This window comes from Podarcis melisellensis (assembly GCF_964234715.1).
Source record: "Podarcis melisellensis genome assembly, chromosome: 5".
Taxonomy (NCBI): Eukaryota; Metazoa; Chordata; class Lepidosauria; order Squamata; family Lacertidae; genus Podarcis; species Podarcis melisellensis.
Window position 1 is genome coordinate 58,758,804 of NC_138537.1, and position 12,500 is coordinate 58,771,303.

The 12,500-nt window shown below is 39.9% G+C and overlaps 1 protein-coding gene across 23 annotated transcripts in view; it reads right to left on the bottom strand.

Moving 5' to 3' along the window:
• The window catches only part of EBF3 (EBF transcription factor 3), a gene marked incomplete at its 3' end in the record, with an annotated part of 185,046 nt that overhangs the window by 52,348 nt on the left and 120,198 nt on the right, over nt 1-12,500 (bottom strand). For 16 of the 23 annotated variants that reach the window (XM_081912713.1, XM_081912710.1, XM_081912704.1 and 13 more), the window contains 2 exons: nt 3,809-3,890; nt 761-905 (listed from right to left, as the gene is read on the bottom strand). In XM_081912713.1, coding sequence (XP_081768839.1) covers nt 761-905; nt 3,809-3,890 — 227 coding nt within the window. The remainder of the gene's footprint in view (nt 1-760; nt 906-3,808; nt 3,891-12,500) is intronic. The other 7 variants (XM_081912711.1, XM_081912707.1, XM_081912723.1 and 4 more) reach the window with 1 other exon arrangement.

Genomic DNA, 12,500 nt, shown 5'->3' on the forward strand with positions numbered 1-12,500 from the left:
TGTCAGCTACTTTGAGGGCTGCATGTGTTTTGGGAAAGTGGCAAATAAATGCATTAATAAATATGCTCTGAAGTTGCTTTACATTGTTAGAAATGTATCCATTACTGTATACATTTATAGTGGCACATAAACAGAGATGGAGAGCATCAATCATTTTCTCATGTGTGTAGCTGGGTTTGACATTTGGCCTTAAGTAGATGCTAAATAGATATAGTTCATTACATGCTTTCATATGTAACATATAGAGGCTGGTTGTTTTTCTGAATCTGATTGAAAGAAAGCACAACATTTTTCCTTATTCAAGACCTCAGTAGTGCCTTAATCTGTTGCAGTAGGACCCAGGAACAGGAAATTGACCTCACATAGTAAATTCTTTACAGATTTGGTCATGTTTTTAGGACCCATTTAAACTTACATACACAATCTGTGAATGTATTTCTGGACTGAGGATTATGACAAGCCAAAGTAAAAGCAAATCGAACTGAAACAGCAAGAAAAAGCTGTAAGCAAATAAACAGAAAAGAACGAGAAGAATGGCTGTATGTTACATGTTAAAGAAAGGAAATAAAGTTGGAAGCAAATGCAGGAGAGACAATCTTCTCTTTGATGTGCAATCAGAAATGCTAATGTACTGTATTTTAATAGGATGATCAAGAAGAGAAGTATATATGTAAAAAGTAAAATGTAGTCGTGTAGCAACACAAAATATGGTGCAAAAAAAGCATTGCAAATAAAAAACGACATGTAAATGTGTGCCTACCATTTTCCAGATAAGAAGGGGCCGTACCTTCTGAGGGGTCAAGGCGGCGAGCCCGCCTTCCATGTTTGGAGTTGTTGTGTACAAACATGTTGTCTGAGACAGCCAGAACATGGCCGTCCACATTGACTGTTGTTGATACAACAACCTGGGGGAGAAAAAGAAAAGAAGCACATTTCTTTTTTGAAGCATGTAGTCAGAAAATGTAGTGCAGCTGCTACAATAAGTTTAAACAACAAAGTGGAAACATATAATCTGTTCCTTTTCTCTGTACATAGATTTATTCATAGATGCATTCACTCCTTTTTGGCTATCAGTGGAGATTTTTCAGCTCACAGTTTTTCTCCTCTTCCTCAACACCCGCTGCACTAATTAGAGTTTAATCTCCTATTATGCTAACAAATGAATTCAATTCAGGGAAAATATTCTTCTAGCCATTAGTTTCAGAAACACCCCTCTAACCACTCATTTTAAAAGCTACTGTTTTGATTGATCTGTTGATATATTGATTAGATAGTTTATCCAATTAAAATTTGTACACTTGAGACTGTCTTCAAATGAAGAATTGTGAGCACTCCAAGTCAGAAGGGAAAAAATATTTTGCTTAATAAATCAGTAACTATATGTAACTCTCTGTTTTCTCTCCAGAAATGATCTCTAGGTCACTTTCACAATTACATTTAATGTCTGATAATGAACTTTTTTGCATCTGAAAAGACCAAGTTTAATATGAATACTAAAAGTGCTTTCAATTCATGAAAAGTATCCATTCTCAAATTTAGTCGGACACTCACTGACCCTGCTTTGCCAATGAAAATTCCTTCCTTATTTTTAACTGAAAGCTTTCTGTACTTGTTTCCAAGTTTAGAGTCTTGCCATAGAAGAGATGTCAGACTTAGTAAGTTTTTTTTTAAGGAACATTTACAAAAATGCACGTCCTTGGCATTAAAAAATTCTGCCCCATAGAATTGTGAGTTGCATTCTAGAAGTGCTACTGTATTTATCAATGGATGAAAAGTCTTTTACTTATTGTATTTTGAGGTACATATGTAAGTTACTTGCATAGGTAGTGTTTATTACCATAATACAATATGGCCAGATTTGGCAGCCAAATTTATAAATTTATTATGAACGGTTCAGATTCTCTTACTTTATTTAAACAACTCTTGTACTGTTACTCATGTTTGTCCTGCCCTTCCCAGTGGAGCAATTGCTCTACATTTTTGGTTGTATCCAGTTGTGTCCCTCCATTGATGGAAAGCAATTTGATCCAGCAGAGGTTTTTGTTAGCAGAAAGGGGGAGATGATATTTGATGTTGAGGGGGTGCAAGGGACTGCAAAGGGCGAGGAGAATCAGCAAAAATCATGATAGATGTTGAAGAGGGCATCAGGAGAAAAGGAGAATTTGTGAATCCCTTTTCAGCTTGTGGAAGCCTTTACTGAATCAAAGAGCCTTCCATCAGCAGTGAAACAATTCAATACAACCTTTTGCTTTTAGTTTAAGAACAACAGAGAACGGTGCTACAGCATATTAAAAGGACCAACCTTTTAATTTCTGTTGGGAGGGGAGAAATGGAAAAAGGTGTATCCTACGACAACTTACTATAAATGAAAACACAGGACACTTTTCCTTTCCCAGTGGGTCCGAGGCATCAGATGTAAATTCTTTCCTATTTTCTATGTTTTAGATCACCTTTGATCCTGTTTTTTTCCACATGCTGTAATTAGCTATCAGCTATTACAGCACCTTCTCCTGTATATTCTGCCTCCTCTGAGCCAGCCATCTGTGTTCCCCTTGAGAGAAGCCTGAGGGTGTTTCTCTAGAAGTCTGTGATTCTGCAGCCTGCACTGTTTTCTCCGAAGAGTCAGACTGTATTGCTTCTCCAGGACATCCATTATGGGAGATTCATAAAGTTGGACTTTGCCTCCAGTATCCCAAATTCCAGTCCCTGCAGTCACATTACTAGGCTAGTTGCTTTTCACTTTTAATGAATTATAGAGGTGACTGACATCCCCCAGTCCTATGTACATATAATGCTTTTAGAAACAGGGTATCGTAAAGCACATTAAAGAGCAATTCTAAGGGAGGTTGGGGTTCCTCCCTCCCGTTGCTAGGCCACAGTATGTTTTCCAAAAACAGATAAAATTGTATTTAATATATAAAACACGTTTTGTTCCGTCACTGATATATAGGTCAGTAATCACAAAAGGAAAATTCTATAGTTCAGCAAAAGTACATATGCTCTCTCCTTTGTTTTATTGGCTCATTCCTGCAGCGCACCTAAAGAAAAGTGCTGAGATAGTAAAACAAGTTGAAAATATTGTTCAAGACCTGACATACTGTTAAATCCACTTAACTCTTCTAAGAAGTAGGTAGCTTAGTTAAGGAAACCCAGGGAAGTCTTCCTAGTGATTTCCTACTGGCTACATGGCCAACCACAAAACTATTCATGGCTGATGCTTCATTTAGTCACTGGTGAGACATGAGGGGCATTTCCACTCATTGCAGGTTTTACCTTATGCTCTGTTCAGATGGATCAATATTATCAATCCACATGAACCTGAGCTGCATGAAAAATTGAAGCTTGGTGCAATTGTTCTGAAGAGTTGTTTTTCTCTCTTCAACTTGGCTAGCATCACTTGATTGGGTTGGCTATGCAAAGAAGCCCACATTAATTACTTTAACATCAAAGCTTAAAACCTGAACTATTGGCCAGCAAGAGGTACTGCCCTGCCCTTTGGGATTACTACACATGTTCTTGGTGGTGGTGGGACACCTCAAATTAAGTCTACTGAGATAACCAGAAGAGGGGCAGCTACTGTGACAATGGAAATGACAGAGGCAGGCGCTCCTGTTGCTTTACTGAGTGGTCTGGAAGGTTGGGAGATCTGACTTGCAGAGGTCACAAAGAACTGAAAATACAACATGCAATTAAATTTGGCAAATGTTTGTAACGATTAGGGAGAAACGATAGAGTCTCCTTAAATCAACTGCATAATGCTTCTTCTGTGCAAGTAGTTGCAAGCCTTAGCTCTTTTTGAAATCTGTACCTGGAATCTTCGCATATCTCGTGGGTTGCCTGCATTCTTCAAACAGTTCTGATTGCACTTGAGGAAAAACTTTAGAAAAAATCTACAAAAATACAAAATTAAAATTTGTTAGGGATGTCAAAGATACAGGACGGATTTGAAAGTATGCAGCAGATTCTATACCAAAAATTACAAGTGGAGTGTTGCCAAAAACAGAATGCCATTTTTCTTATTTTATTTATTTCATCTATAAACTGAAGCTCATACCAATAGCAGCATGCCCTTGAACAATCGCATCTTCCAGCCTTGAGAAGAGAATAGATATTTTGGACCAGATACTTAAGTGAACAGTGCAGATCAATCGGCCATATTTATAGTGTGCTCTTATGCATGATTACACAGAAGTAAGTTCCACTGTGTTCAATAGCATTTACTCCCTAGTAAGAATGTTTAGGATTGCAGTCTCAATCTGAAATTCCATGCCTATTTATTTGGAAATAATCCGATTGAACTCAGCAGAAGTTACTTTCAAATAACTATGTGTAGGACCAGGATGCTGTTTAATACAAAGACAGACACGGAAATCAAATGTGTGACTAATGCATGCTCCTCCTCAATAACTGCTATAATGACTTACAGTTTATAATTTCTTATATATTGGGGTTTAAAAACACTTGTATATTTTTTCCAACTGTACACTTGAAAGTACGTGGGAAAGATAATCTTATCTTATTCCAACAACATTTAGACTTTGCCTAATAGTATAGCTGCTCACTGTTTTTTAAAGGGTGAAGAACCCTTGATAGCTATTCAGACCAGCAATCCTTGGTGGAGAAGGTTCAATTGTCATGAGTCATGACCCTGACCCTGAGCAGCAGTACTGATTTTGACACAAAGGAGGAAGAAAAACAAATTGGATCATGAAAATCAGTGGTGCCAGCCAAGGAGATACTGATGGTAGGCCAGGGAGATGCCCCAGCACTGAGTCTGAGCCTGTCTTCTAGGAGCTCCTTGAACCAGAGGCCTCAGAATTGGATCTCCTAGAGGCAGCACCCTGTGAGTCAGATTCCCCTGAAGATCCAGTCCCCTTTACACCAGGAGTCCCATGCTTCTCAGTGCCTGCTCACCTGCACAGGCAACACACAAGGCAGGAGCTGATGGAATGCTGGTCCCTATGCACAAGGACTACCCCTTTAAGTTTCTCCGCTCTTCGGGAAGGGGATGGCGCTTGAAATGGGTATTAGGCCTCCATTGAGCTCCAGGTGTTGGTGAAGTAAGTTATGTGCTTGGAGCTATCCAAGGTACTGCAACCCTAGCTTCTCCCAAATACAACTTGACTGGCATCCATCATCATGTCTCTGTACCCCACTCATGGTCAGGGCAGGACACCAAGGTCCACAAAACACCATGAAATAAATAGAAGGCTGTACAGTAAAAAAAGTTTTCATCAGTTGCACCTTTTCTGTTTCGGCTTTTAAATGTTTAGTGCATCAAAAGATAAAAATTGAAGACACAAACTGGGCATTTCAGCCATGCCATATAGGAAACTCTTATATATAAGAGGTGAGCAAGGTCTCCCCACCCTTTTCTTTTTTCCTTCTTTAACAACAACAAGAAGAAACCCCTGCCATAACTTCAAGCAGCACCATGGCTGCCCTGGCTGCATTCTTGGAATGGAATGTCCTTGGGAACATTACTATGACACAAGGTAGCATTGCTTCCAGAGGCACTCTACGCTGGAAATTTGGGTCAGCCCTTGAAGTGTCAGTAATGTCTCTTGTTGAAAAATTGAAAAGAAAACCTTGGCCACCTTGCATATTTAAGGTGGGAATACCATTTTATTTTATTTTTAGAAATTCAGCCCTCCAAAGATGAATCTCCTCCCTCAAAGATTACACCCCTCATTCACGCAATTATTTCAGACAGTAATTCTGTAAGTGGCATAGATGGTTGGCAGAGACCTCCTGCTATAATCTTAATTATGCCAATGGTGTGTATGCAAACCCACTGGCAACTTGGGATGCACAACAAGCTGAATACTACCATGGCAGGAAGTCCCATGCAAGGAGAGGCTCAGAACATGGCATCCAGAGCATGGCAATTAAAGACCCTCATCTAATCACTCTGAAGCATTTAGCAACCTAGACACCTTACATACACATGGACTACTGATATCCACAGCTACTTATAGCCATACCATGACTACAGGGCAAAACAGAGGTCTTTAGGCCGTGCAATCGGTATCAGACTGCATCATCTGCACCACCAACGAGTGGCAAGTAATGGGAAGAAGCACATCAGTGGGTAAAGTTCACTTTCTTCCTGAGCCCTTACCTATTACTCTTGCAGCCTGGATGCTGCACCACTGACCTGCAGGCCAGTGACTTCATTAGTGGTAGTTGGAGGCTGCAGTGCAACATAGTTCCCCCTACTATTCTGTACATTTCCTTGCCCATGGATAAAGGCTTAGGCATAGCTATGCACCTCCACTTCCCAGCCTCCACGCAGGAGGGCAAGAACTTGGCTTAACACAGCTAGGGGAAAAACCAGAGATACAAGAGATATCATTTGATGCACTACAAATTTAAGGTCACCAATAAGACTCAGGGTGAAATTCAACATTGCACTAATATGATTGTACCATCAGCGTGTGCTTTTCTGCTTGCCAGATGGAACAATATCCCCTCGCCTCTCCCTGCATGCAGTTCTGACCCTGCAGAGTGGATTGGGGGAAGGGGTAGAAAAGCCTCATTGTGCTAGTGGGATTCCTTCAGCTGGCATCTGCCAGCACAATGGGTTAGTTAAATCTGGCCCTTCAATTTAATGGGGTTCTGGGCAAGCTTGGACTACGATGCTTGAAAAGTATGCCTTCACCAACCTTATATGCACAAAAAATGGAGACTTTTCTTTTGTTAGTAGTAGTTAGCAGTAGTTATAACTGGTGAGAAAATAGAGTTGCAGACTGCCCCCCCCCCCGGTATTTTCAACAGTTAACAATAGAGAAAGGGGAGGGACATGAAATGTATTTCATTAAACTCTTCTTAGGCTAAGACTGCAATTCTAACTCCACATTCTGGGTAGTATACCCCAACAAGAGCAATAGAACTTACTTCTGAGCAGATATGGTTAACGTTTACTATTACAGTGCAATGCAAACCCAATATCTGCTGGGATGTGAAAGTTTGGATTAAGTGGCTCCAGCATTCCCAGCTGAGCCAAGGCTATCCCAGTGTGAGTCCCTCATCCCAAATGACCCAGCAGTAGCCCCTCCCAGGTATATATAAAGCTCCATCAAGAAGCAGTGGCCTAAAACATTGAGGTTTTGGACTCAAATTGACTAAGAAAAAATACAGAGCTAAAAGGAATGTCAAGGGTTTGCCAACTGTACCCTGGTGCTTGAAACAAGAGGCATCCTACCCACAGACATCTCCACCGGTAGATACCTTTAGACATGTAGATGGCAACTCTTCAAGGTGTCACGTAATCAAAATATTTGCTTTATCCAAGCTAATGCTTGTGCAACATACTCTTAAACACCCTGAGTGATGGAGATGCCACCATAAATCTAGACAGCCACTTCCAAGTGCTCCACTCCAGTTCATAGGTGTCTATCCTCCAGCTTAAATATCTTAGCTCACTCTTTCCTAAAATTTTCTAAAATTTACAAAGCATCACTCACTGTATCTGAAAACTATTATCAAATTCCTTCTCAGGTACTACAATCTGACCTATTCACCTTGGGAAGGACCCATCTCCTGTCTACACACACACACACACTGTTCACGTTAGATTCCACATAATAGCAACTACACTGGAATATGGTTTGGTGGATTCTGAATTGAACTTGCTGTCATGAGAAAACAAATGCAATACTTGAAAATTTTGTTCAGACCAATTTTAAGCTAAAATAATGTTGGGGAAGGAGATATTTATTCTAGGAAAAGCACTTTCTTTGATCCTAATTAATCATCCCTCAAAGGACTCTTTAAGCTGTGCCTGGGGCAGAGCCCCTAACAGCTTAAAATATCCTGGAAGGAAGAGTTAAATTAGGGTCTAGGGATGTGCAGCCTGAGGTACACTTCCCCTAATCCCAATTTCCCACCCGAATTCCCATACACTATGACTATGGAAAGGTAAAGGTAAATATAGTTCCCCTATACCATTCAAATCCAGGGTTGAGTCTCTTCTTAGTTACCTGTTCACCTATTGCTTAACCTTAGAATTTTAGGCTAACTCCTGTAGAACTGTTACACTGATAATGATGATAATGAATTATTCATCTGCTAGTATTCATTATTGTTTATTTATTAAAACAATTTGTTAGCTGTTCTACACAGCGCTTTTTTGCTAGAAAAATGGGTGCTGGTCATCACAATGAAGTTGATACAGTAAGTGCCGCACCTTTTAACAACAACAATGAGAGGTCTTGGTACTGCATACCCTTGAGTAACTCCAGAAAAACAGCACTGGCTCTTCTCAAGGCAATGCACAAACAAAAGTGAATCTAACAAACTTCCAAAAAACGGGGTGGGGGGAGGAACACAGCAGAAAAAGCATATCAACCAACCAGCTGAACCAGAGGTCAAACAGAAGAGATCTGCTTCACAGTCCCTCCAGAAGTTCAATAAAAAGGGTGAATTGCAACTTCAGTGGGAAGTTCAATCCACAGCCTCAGGGTAATTGATGTGAAGGTCCAGTTTCTCCCCTCAATAGTTCTCATTTCACTCTGAGCAGGGCACAAGAAGATTACCAAGCTGGCATGGAGGGCAATATAAGGACAGTCATTGATAGGATCTGAATTTTGAAGGGCATCGTTAGGTAGATTTAGTTTGCAAGGGTTCAGCTAGAGTGGTTATTAGGACAGGAGAAAGTAAAACAATGCACCCATTAATTTTGGGCTAAGGTTTTGGCAACGTCACAGTTTGCAGTTCTATATCCAAAGTCTCAAAGTACAAGCTCTTCCATTGCAGCTTCAGGTTTCAAAATCCACCCCCTTGAGTGTTTTGCAATAGCATATTTCCTATGGGAGAAATAAGAACTCACTGCCCACTATTCTTCTTTGGTTTGCAAGGAGCAGCTTAAAACAATATGATTCCTAGCCCAATGGTAGCCAGTGTGGTGCCTTCAGAAGGTTGGGCTACAACTCCTCATCACTGACCACAGGCCACCTTGGTTGAGGCTAGTGGGACTTGTTGTCCAGCAACATATAGAGGGCACCATGCTGGCTACCCCTGCCCTTTCCCATCACCCTCTGCCTCCTATTGCTGTGAGCCAGAGAAGGTAAAGGAAAAATGTGGCTGTGAAGGCAAATGCTGGATCTGATATTGATTAAATTGTTACATGTGGACTGAAGTAAGCAGCAGGAAGCACTGGTGAACCGAGTTGGACTAAAACAAGAGAATATTTAACATGTTTATAGTGAATTTTAAATGTTCAAAGCAATTTATATACATGATCTCAGTCATCCTTTCAAGATAGGGGATATTCCTCTAGTTCTGCAGTGCCCACAGACCTGTTCCCTGGTGCCCACATGGTTCTCTACTCTCCTTCTTACAGAGTAAAAGTTCTTGTTGCTGTCATAACCCAATAGGACGCTGGCTCCTGCATACCTCCGACAAGCCAGAGTGAAGAGGAGGGAGAACGTATGGGGAGGCAGTGGTATAAAGCATGGGAGCTGCTAGCTGTTGCAAAGACACAGAGGGGAGAAGGGTCAGTAGAGTTGCAGAGAGATGTGGGAAGCATCTAGTCTTCCTCAGGCTTGTCTTTATGATGACTACCTTTTTGTTTTCCTGTAGCTGGTAGCAGTGATACAAATGTTGTAAGTACAGGTAATAACGCTACCTGCTTAGGCTTGGGTTTTAAAGTGACTACAAAGAAGGGTGTTTTTCTTTAAAGCCCTTAGATCACCTTATGAATGGGATATTAATTTGGAGATATTAATTTAATAGGAAATTATTTAGAGGTGATGGGGGTGTAATGATGAATAGGGGTAATTGAAGTGGAATTAATTTGGAGCAGAATATGGGTTGCAGGCTATATTAACTGGGAGGGAGGTTAAATTAATCAGAGGAACTATTTTAGGTCTTTGTGAGTTCAAAGAAGGAATAAACAAAACACATGCTCAGAGAAACAGCGGCAGGGGTGTTTGAGAATAAAAAGTACCAAATTATTTCAATTCTAAGGTCTGGAAAGACTATTCTTTCCCCAGTACCACAACAGAAGATGACAATCAATGTCGTCAAACCTGGAGAAGATGCCACTGCCAACCTGGTGCTCTCTTGACCTTGTTGCTGCCTTGTCCCACCCCAGCAAATGCACTGCCATGGCTATATGAGTTTTAGGAAAGTATAAACCATCCAGGAGTCCTGTGGCACCTTAAAAATTAATACAATTAAGATTACCACATCTACAGTGGGGTCAACCCCCCCCCCCAGCTCTTATCCAGAATTATGGAGACTGACAGTAAAAGACACCAGAGTTCAAATTTCTTTGACTCAGTGAGCTGCTGGGCATTCTACTTTTTGTATTGAGATCTCTGCGTGACATTCCATTATTTTGTAGAATAATGTTTGTTTTAGTGGGTTGTTTTTTAAAACAAAACAAAAACACACACACAAGCAGTTGACATATTCTGCCTGAATGGAATACAAGGCAGCCTTTGACAGATATTCTCGCAACCTTTTATAGTATAACTGCAGATGAGATACTTTTAAGAAATGTGGCATCATGTGATTAACAGTTGGATGGCTCCTCCCACCTGGCACACTCGGCCAGCCCACGAGAGGTGGGGAAGATGCACTATTGTTTGAATACTATGTGTAGGACTAAGGAATGCTGAATTTCAGTGTGCCCTCTGGTGGCATTTAACCCTGCAGGAGGATGACACTTGAAAAAAAATTGACAGTTCCACTCAGGAAACATGGGCTGGGTATGTTGCTGCTGTAAAGCAGCACAGAAAAGTGATGGTATTATTTAGACTAAATCAGTTTCAAAAGCCTTCGTGTGAATTTTCACAAGTTCACATTTTTAGAAGCACAAATTTCAGAAAGTCGGTGTTTATTTCTCTTTGAACTTCTTGCTAAAGAAAGAGCAGGTGCCCTTTTAATTAAACTGCATTATCTATGACAAGGATTCATTATTTTAAAATCAAAATTACATATTTTATTAACTCAACTCACCTATACATTTAGCTCAGAATACCTCTTAATGCCCATCTGCCATCAGTGTACACTGAGTCACTTGATATTCCACCCACCAATTTTTCCTAACAACCACTGTGCAATTAAATTCAACACGTTCTGTTGCGAGGTAAATTAGGCACACCTGCGGCCAGACTTCATTTGAACTGCATCAGAAAAGGACCTAACAAGGTGAGAGCATACCACAAAGTTATAGTCCTGTCAAGCAATTAGGTTTTCACTTCTGGGACATCCGCACAGTGCAATTATGCTACACATTACAACCTGGCTAATCTTCTGAACAAATGTCATGTCTCAGAGAAGCTAGTAAAAGCAGTTCATCTGCAAATGTGTCTGAGCTTAAGCCTTATGCACATAACAATCTACAGGAGACTTTTGGGCCATAGGAAAGATTTTCCGCACTCTTCTCTCCCCTCCTCTTTTTAAAAATCAAGCTAGTGTCTTTCTTAAGGTTTTAAGGCTTTGGGAAATTAATAAATGTTAAAAGAATAGAGCTTTTTTTAAAATAGCTTGTGTTTCACAGGTGTGAATACAAGCATTTAATATTGCAAGCTCTAGTACTGTCTTCATGGATAGGTTTCATTAAAACTGATTTGTTTATAAAAGTTAATGACAAGATGCTATACACATCTGGGAACAAATCCCCATAAAATCTATGGGATTTAGGGGGGGAAATGCATTTAGAACTGAATCCAAATCGTATTATGGAAAGTTGTATTGTAGTGAAGTACCAGTTCACATGATTTATCAGTACTCTCTGTATCATGGAGTATTTGTGTCACACTTACCTCACAGAGTATGTATAATGTGCACAATGAAACTATATTTAAGTACACAGGTATATCATACTTTCCCAATCTTTCACTCCCCAAAGTGAGAGGAAAACAGATCTACTTCCTGATAGATGTTGATAGGATACACTGATTATATATTTATGGTAAGTGTAAATATGTTACAGTACCTTGTGAAAAATATGCATAAGCTTGAATAATGACCTTGCAATTCCTTCTAGGATCGGAATTCCTATAAGGCAGATTCATTCTTTAGAACTGATTTTGCTTCATTTTGATTTAACAGCAAAAACTCCAGAGAGCAGCTTAAAAAAAGCTACTATCACATACTAAATATCTCTAATTGAATAAAAATTGTAATGCCTGCTGAAACACATAACAGTGTTATGTTGTCACTGAAAATGTGGTAAGGAAGCAGGAAGATCAATGAATCCAAATTTCAAGTGTGTGTGTGTGTGTGTGTACACACACACAATTACCCGTTAACTTTTTTCCACTAAGAAAGATCTGACAGCTACTTTACATATCCTCCTACAGAAGTCAAGGGAAGAAAGGATTTAATACTCTTCTTAAGAACGAAAAAAATCTTTCCCATGTCAGAAAATCTTTGGCTTTAGCACCAATAAACTCTTTATTACAGCTAAACATGGATTTGCTGCTTGATCGCAAAGAGGTGATAAAAATTCTAACCTGTCATTAGTGCATTATGCTTAATTGTGTACA